The 17,479-nt window shown below is 39.1% G+C and overlaps 1 protein-coding gene across 1 annotated transcript; it reads right to left on the bottom strand.

Annotated features, from left to right (window-relative positions):
* Positions 1–1,001: 1,001 nt before the first annotated feature.
* On the bottom strand, positions 1,002–11,523 carry itgb6 (integrin, beta 6). Its single transcript, XM_046032671.1, has 15 exons — positions 11,376–11,523; positions 10,915–10,994; positions 10,477–10,675; positions 10,134–10,380; positions 9,816–9,981; positions 9,527–9,688; positions 9,280–9,375; positions 8,940–9,029; positions 7,578–7,712; positions 5,821–6,238; positions 5,525–5,747; positions 4,937–5,031; positions 2,935–3,051; positions 2,684–2,850; positions 1,002–1,557 (listed from the first exon to the last, which is right to left on the bottom strand). Exons 1-15 carry the CDS (start codon positions 11,428–11,430, stop codon positions 1,459–1,461), a joined length of 2,349 nt encoding a protein of 782 aa, XP_045888627.1. The 5' UTR covers positions 11,431–11,523; the 3' UTR covers positions 1,002–1,458.
* Between the last annotated feature and the right edge of the window lie 5,956 nt (positions 11,524–17,479).

The raw sequence follows: 17,479 nt of genomic DNA, 5'->3' as shown, positions 1-17,479 counted from the left end.
ATATGTGACATGTGAAAATATGCATATGACCTCAGTTTAACTTTGCTATAAGCTGCATTTCTTATTATCTTATTTCTGTCTACCTTCTATCTGAGAAAATAGTAACGAAACCTGACAGAATGATCTTGTAGCTGAGGACTTAACAGAACACACACACCCCTACATTCAGTATCTGCCTGATAGGCCTAGGTGAAGTCTACCTGCACTGAAAGAATAAAGGTCAGACTCACACATAGTATGTTGTTCTGCTTTGTTTGATGCTTGATGAACCCAAATGCATTTGTAATAAACTGAGGCTTCAGACTACAGTTGTCTCCAACTACTTGATAAAGCAAGTTTATCTAACAACATGTTCTTTACATTTCATGCTACTTCACATTTCTACCTACTCCACTACATATTGAAAGCCAGTATTCTACTTTTTACTCCACTACATATAATTTGTCATCAGTTACTACTTCAGATTTAGATTATTAATACACAATATAAATCAACTAAATGATGATGCATTATCATGGATTAAGCTACCCAGTTTTAAAGTAATCAGAATTCCACCTTTAGCTGCCACATTATAGTGAGGAACACATGAATGCATCACTAATTAACTTTAAGTAGCCTATATTATGAGGTTAGCCTTAGATAGATAGATAGATACATAGATAGATAGATAGATAGATTCCCGCCCAGCTAATCTTGTACTTTAGTAGTGCCATGTGGTGAACCTGGTGTTTTCAGGTCCCTGGGAAGTTTGTCCAGTTTATAATCTAGCCTTGAGTGGAGTGGGAGAAAATGGAAACGCTCTAGTACAAGTACCTAAAGTAAATGCACTTTCCTACTTTTCCATCACTGGCCTGAAAAGAGAGAATAATGGAATGTCCCACTGTAAACAAAATAGAAATAAGCAAATGTAATCAATATATTTGCCAGGGGATTTGGGAACTATAATGTTAATATCATTCCACAGTAAGTCAAAATTCAACTTTATTAATGTGCCATGCCACTAAAAAAACCTCATTTATCAACATCAAAGGCTCAGCCTTGCTTTACAATAAAACAACAAACAAATACAATATTTTAAAAAATTCATAATCATCCACCTGTATATTTACATTCATTAGAATAAAACAAATATTTATTTCAGTAGTAGACCACTCGTAGTATAGACTCCTCCTTTCCAAGCTGCATGTTACAGTGGACAAACATTTGTTTAAGTTTGTAAAATCATGCATCATGAAAGTGCAGTGTTTAACAGTACATTGGCAGTGCACTTCTACAGCAGCAAATTCATCATGTAGTGTTTCTCTGTTCACAGTGTAAACACTGTTCTAACATCTCTGAATCAACACATAGATTCATACAAAAACACATTAGTATAACATTTTCTCTCTCTCTGTCTCTCACTCAAATACACACACACAAACTTAAGTGCACTCAGATGTTGGTTTGCTTTGCCTCCAGTCAGTAGAGATCCAGTGTAATAATCTTTTCTCTCTCTGTGTTCTTATATGTTACATTTTTGAATGTAGACGTTGAGCTTTTGAATAGAGGATTGGTCCCCTGAAGAAAGACAATGAAAAAACACAAACATATGAAGCAGTTAACATTCATAATCACTTTGAATTAACAAGCTGGAACAACAGATCATTAGAATATTGTCACCAGGACATTAAAGCTAGGATATTATATATTATATATTTTTATACATATTATATATTTGTTACAAGGAACGAGGAAAAAAACAAAACCAACAATGTGTTATTCCTTCCCTAAATACCAGCCTGTCTGTGGCTTTTAGCCCATTCGTTCCTACTTACTACATAAAGCTTTTTTTTAAGGACTAATTTCCTAAATCAGCTGGACATTCTAGGTTTTAGCAAACGTAACTCAAAAAGAAGTTAATAGTGCTTTTGTTGGCGACTATTTACAACAGCAGGACGGTGTAAGTGGAATTGACTCAAAATAAAACATATATACTCTCACATATTGGAAGAAATCTACTATCCCTACTGTTAAAATGTGGTTTGATGACCTAATTAACAATGTTAAGAGAAAATTCAGTGTCTCTTAATTGGATAATATCTGGCAATGAGACCATACATTTTACACCTGTAACATACGTAGATATGTGAAAGAATGTGGGTGATATTGTGAACTTCTGCATCCTTTTTGGATGGGTTAGGGCAGAGCTGTTCTCACTGGGAGGCGCTTAAGAGTTGATACTGCCTGAGGTGAAAGCCCGATCGCCGCCGTTTGTGTGGAGTCATAACTTAGTAAAATCTGCACGCACGTAGTTCCAAAACTTGAGCATAATTATCCCCCTAACCTATAATAATAATAGGAGCATTGATAATTTTTCATGTTGCATTATGTAAATATATGCATCTATTTAACAGTGGAGCAGACAGGTGGAGCAGACAGGTGTTGTAGGCCTTGTCTCAATCTTCTCTGAGGGGGGCCCACAGTGTCAGACTTTGAAAACTCCTGACCTAGACTAATTGTTTTCTCCCCCTTTTTTCCCTTTGTGTGTGGATACACGATTAATAGGTCTTTTGACTTTATAATTGTTAAACTGAGCAACAACGGATTGCCATTGTTTCTGTATGTGAACCAAACTACTGAATAAAAATATGTATGAAGTTTTTGGACCAATATTGGAGGTCTATGATGATTTTTAAGGTCTCACCGTCTGCCATTTTGCCTTTGATCTCTCAGCCTCAAACTTCGCCACCTCTTTACGGTCGTGGACCGACACCAGCACCTTCCACACACCCAGCAGGATCATGCCGATACACACAACAGAAAGGGAGACCCCCAGAATAATCATGGGGATGTTGGGTGGCTCCGGGCAACCTGGGGCAAGACAGAGGATTAGATGAGACTCACCCCAGAGCTCCCTTTTGTTTTAAATGTTTTGTATGTTGTTGTAAAACATACCATACATCTGGAGATTGTAGGCAGTCGTCCCCTTCTCACCTCCTACCACATTAAATGAGATCCAGCATTCATTCTCCGTCATCATCGTGCATTGCATAGAAGGGCTCTTGTCATAATCTGAGAGAAAATGAGAACATACATATCCATAAGGAAGGCATGAATACATCGTATATCATCTTCCCTTTTGACATTGTACTGAGAATGTAAAAGGATATACTCGCCTCTGTTGTGCTGTCAGTGTGATTTCCATATCAAAGACTACAATCTGGTGTATGTGCATGTGTGTGTGTGGACCATGCCATTGTATTTCACATCTGAAGCCTGAAAATCCTCTGTGATAATCAGATATACTTCTCAGCTTGCACAAGTATAGCGGGTTTAAAATAATCTCTTGTATAAAGGAAGACGAGACTATTCACATGCACTACAATTGCTCTGCCTGTACGACAAGGTAAATAATATGTTCCCCATTGTCCAGGTCTGCCTGAATAGACATGGATGGTGTTGTATTAGAGAAGGGGGGTACAGGCTTCAGAGGGATACCCGAGTCGAAGCAGGTCAGCATTCCTAAAAATCTCTGACCCGTGGGGAAACTTAGCATGGCCCTATGTTGATACCACTATCAAAAACACTGCACTCAAAGAACAACACAGGTAAGTGATCCCACTAGGAGGCCAGTCTTTGTTATGGTACATTTATATAGTGTTTATGTCACTGCACATCCTGTAAAAATCTTTAATTCTGTAGGTATAGAGGTTCCTTATCATTGAAAGCTGTTTAATAAAAAAAAATAAAAAATTTTTAACTTTAAGAGGCTTAGCTTACCTTTTGTTTTAGCTCATTAAAGACCTTTCCTGCTGATTTTTCAAATCATGTCATAAGTTATTTACTTCCAGGTATCCAGTGATTTCATTTCATGCCAGTGCCAATATCAATTTTCATAGACTTGAAACCTGGCAGAGATCCAGCTTGGTGATCCATCAGAGAGCAGATTTAGGGGGCTTTTGTTTTGTTTATCAATGTCAAGGACTGTTGCCTTCAATGCTAATTTCTTCCAAAAAACCCTGACATCTGAGTTTGGCTGGCAAAAAGCTATGCATGCTTAGCTATTGCATGTTATCAAAAGATCAAACCTGGATGACAAGCAATAAGTAAACATGGATGCTGTGAAAAAGATGATGCACTCTTTTTAACAATGGTCGCTATGTGGCAGACATTTCTTAAGTTTCAGATTTTGAAGGTTCCCACCAGCTCTTGAAGGCAGCAATGCATAAAAAAAAAAAAAAAAAAAAAAACAGTCCCCACCCAAAAGTACATTAGATGTTCCCTGAGATACATGGACTATCTGTTGTGAGTCAAGTCAAAAAAAGTATCAGTGTCAAGTATCATTTCACATCACTCATTTTCACACTGATGTGAACTGTAATACGTGGCTGCGTGCAAGGTATAAATCGATGTAAAAACATATGGTATGCTTTACAAAACAGATCAGTAATATCAAATTCATGCTCATTGTAGTAACGGGCTAAAACACGCAAAAAACAACACGGTATTGTCCTTTAATTTGAATGCCAGCATCCTTCATCAATGGTTTAATAAATTATTTAACTTTTTAGTTTATCAGACCTTTTTAAAATCCACTACAAACCATCTGAAGTTGACAATTTTGACATATACTTGACAAGAGCTTTTCAATAATTTATTGTTATTGTCAAATCTCTGCAAAATCCTATCATATGATTCAGAACAAGCCTCAGTTAAAAATAGACACAATTGGTGATAAATTTTTTTTTCATGCATTAACATATTGTGAAATATATCCGTGTTAGAAAATATCTATATTAATGTCTTGTTAATGCTTTGAACCACAATATTCAGCCCTACACCTGACATAACCAATAAGATTAGTGCAGAAAAGAAGGAGAAACTGTAATTATGACATTATTTAAAGCTGTTCTGGTGGTTCTCAGATACAGAATGAGTCTTTTGGGGCGTACGCTACCTGCTGTTGTGTTGATGGAAATTTTCGGGACGCTGCACCTTTTATCACACTCCTCAGCATCTTTCTTATCTTCCAGATGGCACTCTACACAGGTCCTGGTGTTAAAACAAGTAGAAAAACAAAAGGTCAGGTTTTCCTTAGCGACGATACAATACCCCTTGGGAAGCTAATGTTTAATGAGGCTTCAATCACTGACACAGTGAGCACAAAGAAACCCCAGTGTCGGTCACTTATCACAGTTTTCCCAAGGCTTCACTCACTCTCTATCACCTGTCTCCCTAATAACAGTGGTATCAAATGGCACCATCCCTGACATCTGCTTTACAATGGAGAAAGGAAATCTCTTGCTTTCTTGAGGACATTAATTGTCTTTTGATGTCATATGGAAGGTGTAGACACATGTGAACAAGGGGACAAAAACCTGATATGCCTGTACTCAAAAGAACAGACAGATCATGTGGCATAAGGAGACAAAATCTTATATCTTTCACATAAAGAAACAACAATTAAAAGAGGAAAAGTTGACAATAACCTCTACATTACGTCCTTTTGCAGGTCAAAGAGCTAATGGCACGAATCTGTTCTCACCTTGCAGAGGTACAGGCATCTCCACATGTTGGGCACCTCTCACACTTGTCCCCAGATGCTCCAGGTACAGAGCAGACACACTGGCCACACTCGCATCTTCCCCGGCCGGTGCAGAGAGAGCCATCCTCTGACGTGCACGCCTCAACGCTAGTGCTGCAGTTACAATACTCCCCTGTCCACCCACTTTCACAGCGACAGTCCCCGCAGTCACACACTCCGTGGCCTACAAACACAAAACCACTAAAGTCACAGGCTCAACACAAAAACAAGTGACTGATTTCATATGTATCACTCACCTCCACAGAGCTCCCCACGGAAGCGAACACAGGAGTAATTGTCACACTGGCAGTATGGTCCATAGATGCGTCCAAAGCTGGATGCATGACACACACACTGTCCGCAGTAGCACTCCCCCTGACCACTGCATATCTCAGACTCGTTGTTTGCAAGGCAGTTATTCAACAAAGCACTTTCCTCATTGCATTCGCACTGCGCTCCCAGGAACCCCGGCTGACACACGCATATGCCACATTGGAAATGCCCTTGGCCCTCGGTGCACTGGCTGCTGTTTGCTTCAGGAGGCTGCCGGCAGTCACACGAGCAAAGAGACTCCAGTTCCACCTCCAAACTGTCCTGTAAACCCACCGGTTTGAGGGAGAAGTGCCGAACTCCTGACAGGCATCCTGGGAGCTCCACAGACACGTTGAATACTACCTAAGGAACAAAGAATAAGTCTTGAGAAAACTATAAATTGATCCTAACAAGTTCTGCCTGTATAGACGCCTAATAGAATGTATTCCTTTGTGTAGTACAGCTCTGTTGTCCAAAATCTATTAAAGACAAATCACTTAGCATCACTGGTACGCATGGTGACATTTTCCTTTCTTTAATGAAAAGCATGGGCACTGTTATTCATTTTGAATCCATTCCTATCAATAATCTGCCTCTCAAAATATTACCCAACAAATGCACTGTTTGCTCCTCTTTGAGTAACATTTTGCTAAAAACAAACTACAGTGCCCAGCTGTTTTAGCAAATGTTTTATCCTATTTAAAAAATGAAACTTTGTATGTGTGACCCAATTTTTAAATAAGATTTATCTTAGAGAAGAGAGCCACAGACACACACGTGGCCTACAAACACAAAATCACAAATTTTCTTGCTATTATAAATTCCCACAGCTTCAGTAGATCAAATAGATTTTTTATTCAAAAGTTGAAATTCCAGATTAGACAAAGAACCCAGGCAAATCATCACATATGACAAGTTAGAACTAGAGAACATTTGACATTTTGCATGAAAAATGAAAAACCATAAAACTAGATCAATTTCAATCCATTTTCTGAGATAGCATACTGTAGAGCTTTATGTGGTGGTGTGTCCTGATCATACAGGAAACCATACAGAACCAAATGATGCTCTTTTACTTCTTAAAAAGAATAAAGCTCCAGGACTCACAGCTTTACAGGTTTACAGTTGTCTTCAAATTTGCCTTTTTATCATCTGAAAAACATACCTAAAGTGTGACAATTTCTGTCTCTGAGAAACACAGACTAGTAGGCTTGACTACTATAATTCACTCATATCTGGTCTACCCAAACACATCATCATGAAGCCAGAATATATTCAGCACTCTACCAGCCTAGGACCAGAAGGAGACCACACATTACACCTATTAACTAGTCCATAAATAAGCACATGGTCTCACAGTAGTCTTCTCTGAAATGCCTTTAATGTATGAACCATGAAGGCCCTGCAAGTCCTCTGTCACAAAGCTTTTGGTTCATGCACAGTGTTTCACTTTTATGCTCAAATGGGATCTGAGAGTAACCGGAAGATGAATTTAAACATACAACCTACATAAGTTCACTTATAAGTACATCTTTTATCTCTAAGTATTTTACTTTTGTCCAATGATTTAACTGTTCTTATCTTTTTGCTGAATTTAAACTCATTAGTTTGCCAGTCTATAAATCATATTTAACTGCACTAGCCTGTATGAAAGGCACTATAGAAATACAGAAAAAGAATAATTTAGAGCAAAACAACCGACCGTCTCTCCAGGTTTGATGTTGGAGCAGCGTTTTAGATCAGGGAGGATGGTCCCATTTGGGCAAATGGCTGTAAACGACATCTGGAGCTCTTCTGTGTCTCCAAGGATCTCCAGTTCAATCTCTGAACGCAGTTCCTGGAAAACAGTACATATTTCAGCACCTTGTATGTAAATGCAATTGGCAGACCTGGTGCGCTCTAAGATAGCAAAAATCACCAAGACGCAATTATCAATGTACTGACTTCTATTAGCATGAAGTGGCATTACACTTTAGCCCTGCTCTGACCTGTAGCGTGCTGAGAGTTTGAAACTTCCTATTTAGTTCTTTCTTTTTGGTGAGTCATCATCCCAGGTGTGCTGGGCTATACAAAAACACCTGAGGAAAAAGTGACAGTTAACTTCAGAAGGAGGAAATACTATGTTTGACTGACTAATGGACTCTGTGACGGACTGTCTGGGTGCTAACAGAGGGTTAATTGTGTGTTTCCTGTAGGCCTGTAATTGTACTGTCTTCAGTGTTGCCAAGGAGGGTAAGACATTTATGGGATTCACCCAATTTGAAGGTGGATTCAAGTTAAGTAGGTAAAACAGATTCAAAAGACTTATCTGTCATTCAATAAACACGTTGCATGGTATTTAAAGTGGGGTGGCTAACATATCTATCCATTAAGAAACAAACATTAATTCAAAATTGCAGGGAAGTATAAATACTTATCTTCTGTCACTAAATATCCCTCTGTTTGTTTTTTATTTCCCTTAAGAACCACAACTATCCATAATCAGTGCGAAAAGAAGGACCCCTCTCTTCAGCATTGTTAACGTGGCAGAGACTAAAAGTGGGTGTCAACGGCGTAACTGGTGAAGTAATTAGAGGACTGCAGATCTGCCACCGCTCACCGCCGCCAGGTGGGATTTAAAAAAGGACACCAAGTGCAAGAGGTAGACAGACAGAAATATAGAGAAAGAGTGGGGAAGAAGGAATAAGTCAGAGTCAGAGAGGTGAGGAGATCAAACAGCTGGGACAAGCAGAGACTTGCTGTCAAACATGCTGATGCAAAGCAGCGGGTGGAAGAGAAAAAACCTAATAGAAGAAGGAATGACAGAGGAAAAGCAAGAGAATAAGAAGGAATGGAGAAGAAAAAGCTACTGTTTGTTAGCTGTGAACAGAAGTAAATTTTACGGAGAGTTGATTCATGCATTTGTTTATATGTATGTGTTTTGATTAAAACTCTGTCTCAAACTAAAAACATTGATTTTTTTAAATGTTTTATAACGGCAGGTGTTTTCTGTCTCATTTTGTAATACCACTGCCTTCACACAAAGCCTACCCGCACTTCCAGATCACCATGACTGTTTATTTACTTTGTATGCTGTTACAATCAGTTCCAGGATGTTCCGCGAATCTGTCGCCAGGACTCCAACCGTGGCGCCAGGTATGAGATTTGCATAGTTCTACAAGAAAAAAAACACAAACAGAAAGACAGCAAAGTCACTGTTACAAATGTGGGCAGGCTTGGCACGTTGTTCCAGTATGAAAAAGAGGACTAGTTCTAACAGGTTGAATGAGAATGCGGCTCCATGAATAAATATGCAAGCCTCACTAAGCATTGCGCTCACACAAACATTTGCAATTTTCAATTTTCTAGTTTAGACCTATTCTACTAGAAAATAAATTAATACATCTATGGAAAGAAGCTGTTACCTTATAGTTATGTTTCTGTTCGGCTGTCACAGCAAATATCAGTAAGATATTGTTCTCCACGACCTTATCAATCAACTGACCAAGAGTTGGATACTCCTGGGAAAGAAATGGTGAAATGTCAATAAATGTCAATGAACTGTAAGGCAGTGACAATTCATTCACAGCTGACTAATGAAATGAAAGTCAAGACATCATATAACAGGATGCATAATCCAAAAGGTAAATAAAAGAACTTCTGTGGACTTACTTGCACTGTGGACATGGAGTATTCATTGTTGACATCCAGGTGACACTGCCCATCATTGGGAATCACGATGCCTGCCATCTTACTGTCCATCCCAAAGTGTGAGTCAGCATCACTGACAAACACCAGCAAACGCATCGAGTCATTCCTCCAGCCTATCTTGTCCTATCAGGAGACACATATATGTTGCCCATTCTACTTTTTACATCATCAGTGAATAGCTCAACTGACCAATCAAACAAACTAATATCTTAGTTCATATCTTTTCGAAATTGAAAGTAAAAAATCTTACCCCACAAACAGCTGCCTGCATGACGGCGTCAAAGCCACACTCAGGCACATCAATATTTGCAGATACACGCTGCATTTTGATGATCTCATTGAACTTGTCAGTGCTGCTCGTCAGAGATAAGACATGTTTGTAGCCAAAGGTTGGCAGGCAGGTTGAGCTTACCTCGCTGCAACACAGCAGAAGCCAAAAACAAGGATTTAAAAAATGAGATTCTTTGAGATACCAAATGACATTTCTGAAATTTCCAGCCTCAAAACAAACATCAAAAAAGAGGTCATTGCTTTAGTCTCTGGTTGTGTTTTAATATTCATTGTATACCTGCAGGGGTTAGCCAGATCTTGTTCTGTGATCTTGATGAAGGGCAGTACTGGTTTCTCCACAAAAGAGCCAAAGCCCATTCGAAATTTACTGGTGAGGCTGGACATCTCTTTAGACAAAGAGGAGCCTAGGTCTTTGATCATCTTCAGATCATCAATCATGGACGCTGACAGGTCCATCAGGTAGTAGATGTCCACAGGATAGTCCTCTGTGTGCTGAATCTTGACCTGGAAAGTAACCTGACTGCCTGTGCAAAAACAAAATCAACACCTTATTTCCGTCTGAAACTTAGGAACCACTTCTGGAGGCAAATCATCAAATCAAAATGTACTGGGTTGCGTACTAGGTCGCAGCTTGAGTGCCATTTTCTGTGGGGAGATCTGAGTACTGTTAGCGCCGTCTGTCTTCCTCCCAAGTGGGCGATCCTGCAGAATTTGGCCTTCGGAAACAGGGAACTCCAGCTGGCCCCGGACACATCCCTTTTCTAATAAGATATCCAGTGTGTCACATCTTTCACTGACTGAAAACCAGTCTGTGAAATTCTGAGAGATGAAGAAAAAAGTCACTTCTTGTGCTGTTTGCAGATGGTAGATTGATGTTGTTTTATTGTATGCCATAAAATAAAAAACATAAAAACATAAAAAAAGTTTTATTATCAGGCGCAAAAACACCCAAACAAGCCATGTCATTTCATGCTTATTGTGCCCCCCAAAAATCATCCATGCATTATGGGCATCTGCTTACATGTTGAGGTTTAATACATGCAACTCCCGCTGTTTACCTCCTGTGTGCACCAGGCACAGTGAGAACTGAGCTGCAGACACTCGTCACAAGTCACAGCGCTGCCGGCTGAACATGATCCTGCAGTACACATGAACCCAGAGCACAGAGTCAGCATGTCAAATAGAGTTTCTTGCAACATTTAAAAGTCTCACCAGGAAATACATTTGGATTTTTAAAAGTAGACATGGTGTTTTGGGATTTGATAAAATGAAGGAAAAGAAAGAGTTACATTTAAGGTGTAATAAAGGATATTAACATGTATAACTCTTTTAAATATTATGAGTGCAGTTAAAAATAATAAAACACTTAAATAAAAAAGGCATTTTACATTAAAACATATTAAGTGGTCATAAAAACCAACACATGATTTATGGTGCTCAATTGAGTAATTATTTGTTTGCACATTATAGGCTAAACGTGTTGCCCTTGATTTTCAAGGCGACCAACGGTCCTACTTACCCTCCACGGTGTTGATCCAGTACCGAAGAATCAGGCTCAATAATATAATCCCCATTAGTCCGTGAGGTTACTGGTTATGAGGAAACAGAAGAGGAATATTTCAAGTTGTCTCATATTTACAAGAGTGAAACATATCCAGCGTCATGCCTCCTCTCCTCGAGCGAAAGTGGACTAGAGAGGAGCGCGTTGCCGTCCCGCACTACCTGGATAGAGGAGGAGGAGGAGGAGGAGGAGTGGCTGCCTTTACCTGCGCAGCCTTTTATGTTCACTTCCGTCAAGGTGAGAAAGCGAGGAGGGCGCGAGGCGAAAATAAACCCATGCTGAATTTCTGACCGCTCACTCATGTTTTCCATCCTTAATTTTGAAAGTCTGATTATGAATCAGGTTTGTTCCCACGACCTTTAGTCATGGTCAGAGATAAGAAACATTTATTCAGATTAAAAAATTTTAACACCAGAACAAATACCAGAAAAATATAATACAACGAATATTAATATACCTAAATATATTAATCAGGTGTAGAACTAGTGCACTGGTGGAAAGTAACCAAATAGACTACATTTATTGTGCCATATTATACCACTTTACCCCTCTACACCTCAGAGGGAAATATTGTTCTTTTTACTTCACTGCCTTTATTTAACAATACTTTCCAGATTCAGATTTTTCATGTTAAAACATATAGCTTGTAGTTTATATAAATAGAGGGAATTAAAATTTGAATCAGTGGGTCCCTTTTTGGAGTATGACCAGTCACATTTCCCCTCTAAACCTCTCAAGTGGTTTCATTTAAATAACAGATGAGTCGCAAATAGGTAAAACTATCCAGTATTTCACAAAAACGCACATATTTGAGAAAAACCAACACAAATGTATGATGTAGAACAATATTTCTCACCCTCTTTAACCATCTAACGCTGCTCAAATTTAACCATGACCCATGGGGCCTAAACCCAAGGTTGGAAACCACTGGACTTAACTACTCAACTGTAAAAAAGTAATAATATTAGCCACAATATTTCCATAGTACAAATCTCTGTATTGGGTGGTATTTATATAACTTATTTATGTGAAGCACTTTTTTTTACATATGTGATTTCAGAGTTGCTATAGAAATTAAGTTTACTTACTGTACTTGTACTTGTATTGTTGTGGTGCCCACATTACTAGAGTTTATACCCTCACTACATCGATGTAATAGGCTTGGATTAAGCTACACGCTAATAAAACCACTTAATCATTGAACTGTGGCCGAAGAGGAACCATAAAGTCACAGGCGACGCCATGAGCAAATATAGCCTGTATATCCCTATTACCCAGACACCATAATAGGAGATATGTTAATCTTTAACACAAGAACGTGAATCATTGTCATTGTCTCAAAAGAAGTGTGTCTCACAAATATGACCGTGTGTGTGTGTGTGTATAATTTGAGGGGGAGGAGGGTGGAGCTGCGTAGGTGTTGAGCTATTGACAGCTGCAGTGCAAATATCCCTGCTTGTCCCAACTCACAGGAATCTCACAATTCATCACCACACCCCTCTGGATCTGGGTGAGTCCCATCTGTCACCCCAAACCAAACCCCACCTCCACTCTTCTTGTACTAATCTCAGTTGCAGCCCCTATCTCTTCAGCTCTCTGTATTTTGATCCACCTTACCCAGTAGCCTTCTTGAAGTGTTGGTTTGTTAAATTGCCATTTCATTTATATCTCTTTTGGCTCAATTCATTCCATTTTCTGTCTGCCAATCTACCTGTGATTTGATTCACTCCTCCTCTTCTCCTCCTTACTCGTTACTTCTCAAGAAATATCTTAGCATGATGCAATCACACACCTTTTTTCGTAATGTCTTATTTCTATGGTCATTTTATGTCCTGTATGAGAGTAAGATTAAGTAAATTAGATGCGCAAGGTGTCACAGTTGTGTCATACCATTACTCACACCTCAGCCTGGCTTCCCAAATTTCAAACCTGTTGCCTTTCAGTTTGGATTCCGGGACACTCTGAAAACACATCTGACAGTAGTGTTTGAAGCATCTCATGACATGATTTTTAAAGAGTATCAGTCTCATCAAAACTCAGCAATGCATAAATTAGTCTCCCACATGTCTCTCTCTCAGCACCGCACATTCACTTTGCATAGAAATGGAGGTATATGTTAACCCTGCTATGAGCCAACTCACCTTCAGGGGTGTCCTCTGATAACATGCTGTCCCGTCTCAGTCTGTCTTCCTTGTCATCAAGTGAAAAATGAAGAGGAAAGGAGAAGCAACAGGCTAGTACATTCAGTCCTATTGTATCCAGGCAGTGGTCAGAGTAACAGTAAACCTATTGTAACGGCGCCCTTTATGAAGCATGGCGCTAGGGTGACCCGGCTGCCCATGCTCCTTGGCTCATGCCTTTGTGTGTGTGTGCATCTGAAAGTGAGTGAGTGTGTGTGCATGCATACTGGGGTCATGTGTGGGTACTTGTACAGGCTCCAACTTGCTCGTGTGTGTGTGTGTGTGTGTGTGTGTGTGTGTGTGTGTGTGCAGGGGGAGCCTGTGATGATAATGAGTGACAGTAACAACTGCTGAATGTGAGACCTCCACAAGAGCCAGCTTCTTTATTAACAAACAACCTGACTGATGTGCTAGTGTTGCGCTCTAGAGGCAAAAGTGTGTGTGAACAGGAACACGCCTGATTGAGTAATGGTCTTTTTGATTCGTTAGGATTGTGAGCATGTGTGCATTTTTGCGCAAGTTCAATTATTGCCTGCAGGGAGGAGGAGGAAGCAAAGAGAAGGAGTGCTGTAATACAGCCTCCTTCTTACATTGGTATGGCTGGAATTCAGGTTTAAATGCTTAGTTAGTGGAACAAGATAATAGAGTTTAGGCCTACACTATAAAATAATTTCAAAAAAATCTATATTTTTATATCAGAGTGCTTTACAATTCATACATAATGAAACCCTCTATATCCCAAGACTCTTGGTTTAGACAAAAAAACAGTGCTCATAGTCATAATGATTGCATGTTATATGATATTTACCAGGTATAATGTTTACCATTTTCACAGTGTTGGTTTAGAGTGTTAGAATGCTAACATTTGCTAAGTAGCACACATAGTACAGCTGACGCTGAAGGGAATGTCACTAATTTTGCTGGTATTTCGGGGTTAAGTTGTATTTATTTATAATTTCACTTTTATGACTGTACAATGAAATAGAATCTGTAGTCCCTTCATGTCACACACACACACACACACACACACACACAAAACTAACAAACAAAAACCCAGAACACTATTATTTATGGTGGAGTGCAGGGGATGACTTGAGGAGTCTCACAACTTGAGGAAAGAAGCTACTCTGAAGTCTGGTGGTACGACAGCAGATACTTCAGTATCTCTTGCCAGACGGCAGCAGGGTGAACAGGCTGTGGCTGTGGTAGGAACGATCTTTTAGTATCCTTTGGGCTTTGTACAAGCACCTCACCGATATCGCTGATTTTCAATAGATGGGTTCCGATGATGTTCAGGTGATAAACCGTATTGGGCAAAAGGACATTTTCATCAGATGAGGGTGCTGGATGAAAAGTGAGATAAAAGTTATTACAATTCAGCCTCTGGGGACCATGAATGTGTGTACCAAGTTTCACAGCAATTCACCTAATTGTTGTTAAGATATCACAATAAATAAATAAAGCCCTATATGGTGGAGCTAAAACAAAAGTCAGATCACCAACGTCATTACAATGTATCTTCTGGGGTCCTTGAATATCTGTTGAAAATTTTATGACAATCCATTTAATAGTTGTTAAGATATTGAGATATTTTCCCAAAAGCCAGAAAAGTCAACCTCATGGTGGCCCTTGAGGAAAAGTTAAGGGTTCACCAGAGTCTGCAGGATTCCTCCTTGGGCGACCGTAAGTGTTTGTACATAATTTTACAGCAATCCATCCAATTCAGTTTTAAGTATAGCGCCAAATCATAACAGAAGTTTTCTCAAAGCACTTTCCATATAGAGCAGGTCTAGACCGTTCTCTTTAAAAGTTGTTAAGATATTTCAGTCTGGAACAAAGTGGAGGACCGACCAACTGACCAACAGACTGGCATTGCCAACCCGAAAAAAAACTCCACACAAAAAGAACCTCGGGAGGAATAATGGGAGGAGGTGTCCCTCTCCCTGTGTCAAAGATAATATCATCACTGTCCCTTGAAAACCATGTGTCAACTTTTCATGAGCCAAGTAAGAAAAACAACCTTTTTCCAGCAATGTGACAATACCATTTTTAGATAATCCTTCAGGTTCTTAAAGAGTTTGTTTTGCTTAAGAAGTGGGAGAATTATATTCACTCATAAAGGAACATTTAATACTTCAATTTACCACATTTGCAGATACATAATTTTATTGGACAGCAATGATAGGACATTTAAATCAAGTACAGAGTGTACAAGAAGAAGATAAGTACACAGAACTAACTAAAGCTGTAAATTAATTGTAGTGAAGTAAAAAGTATAATATTCTTTTTTGAAATGTAGTGGAGCAGAACTATAAAGTAACATGAAAAGCTGAAATAAAGTACAAGCCCCTCAAGTACTGTACTTTAGTAAAGCTACTTATCACCACTGGTATTTAGCCAGGCAGTGAGATAACGACACTGGGCCTGGACATGTAAGAAGATAAGTGCAGCACAATGTATTAGAGCTGAAATTATTCATTGATTAGTCTGTCAACAGAAATGTAATTGGCAACTTTTTTGTTAATATATTACTCATTGTAAGTTAAAAAAACAAATCAAGAAACATTCTCTCGTGCAAATGTCTTAGTTGTAAGGATTTTCTTCTTTACTTCATCTTATGTAATTGTAAACTGAATATCTGTAGGTCAAACAAACCAATCTGAAGGTGCTATTTTATAGACCAAACAATTAAACAAGAATAATAATCTGCAAATTAATTAATAATCAAAATAATGATTAGTTGCTGGCCTACAGTGTATATTAAATTGTAGTGTAGTGTCTTTTTAACCATTCCCTTTTAGTCAGTATCTTTTCAACATACCTTAAAACATTATAGTTGAAGTATTGAGAGTAACAAGCATTGACAGTCTGCATCTTTAGGAAGCATCCCATGTGTTAAACTGACATGTGTCACACTAAATTAATGATACTGGATACTGAAGCAGGCCTCCCCTCTTAACATCTGTGCCCCCAGTCTGACCTTGGGCTTCCTCAAGGGATCAGTGCCATGTGTCCCCTCAGCTGTGGAGATTTAAAAGAGAGACAGAGAGCGGATAAGAGGAAAGGGAGTGAGAGTCTACTTGGCATGTATCTTATGTCCAAAGGCTTAATTCCCTTACAATAGGCATGTGATTGACATTTGTGTCTGCATGGGGTAAATGGGACATATATGTATATTCCTGGAGTTGGGTGGGAGGTGTGTGTGTGTTGGGGGTTGATAGTGGGTGTGATGGCTAATCTTGCATCCCGGCGGTTTTGATCCTTTTGACTGGTAAGAGATGAGGGCATGGTGCCTTTATGTCTCTGGCATCAGCTGCTCTAAGTCTGAGCTTAAGAAGGGAGATCCGGTATAAGAGTGAAACTTCAAAGACTGTGTGCCTGAAATAGTGCAGGAAAATGGCATGGCAAATGTTGCACTTGTTGCTCATCTGATCCTCCATAAATTGAATTTATGACATCAGAAATAGTCATACAAAACATATCCAAACTTGAAAATTTGTTCTAGTTTCAAAAATGCTGAACAGCTTTGGCTCACATTGCCCTCTGCTGCTAGACAATCAGAACAGCCCAATTCTCACTGAAGATACTGGACAGTAGACTTGACCAGACTTGTTTACTTGATATGTATTGTATTCTCAGATGATTTTAAGTTGTTGGGGCCAGGTATCTCTTTATTTATGTTTATTTGTTATGTTTGCTCTGCTATTAATTGTGGATTGCGACTGTGCTTAATTAAAGTCTTAAAGGGGCACTTCACCATTTTATTACATGAAGATCAATTTTCTTGTTGAGCACAGTAATACTCAGCATCTGAGCTCTGGATATAGCTTTCCATATATATTAAAAAGTCAGGCTATCTCAGCCTCTGCTGCATCAGTTTGG

Source organism: Micropterus dolomieu, linkage group LG20, assembly GCF_021292245.1.
Source record: "Micropterus dolomieu isolate WLL.071019.BEF.003 ecotype Adirondacks linkage group LG20, ASM2129224v1, whole genome shotgun sequence".
Lineage (NCBI taxonomy): Eukaryota > Metazoa > Chordata > Actinopteri > Centrarchiformes > Centrarchidae > Micropterus > Micropterus dolomieu.
This window is presented reverse-complemented; position numbering and strand designations above follow the sequence as displayed.

Excerpts from the sequence above, each read along its gene's own strand:
- itgb6 (XM_046032671.1), bottom strand. The coding sequence starts at position 11,430 with ATGGGGATTATATTATTGAGCCTGATTCTTCGGTACTGGATCAACACC. Across the intron at positions 10,995-11,375 it reads CTGGATCAACACCGTGGAGG|GATCATGTTCAGCCGGCAGC; the intron begins GTAAGTAGGACC and ends TGTGTACTGCAG. Across the intron at positions 10,381-10,476 it reads GGCACTCAAGCTGCGACCTA|GCAGTCAGGTTACTTTCCAG; the intron begins GTACGCAACCCA and ends GTTTTTGCACAG.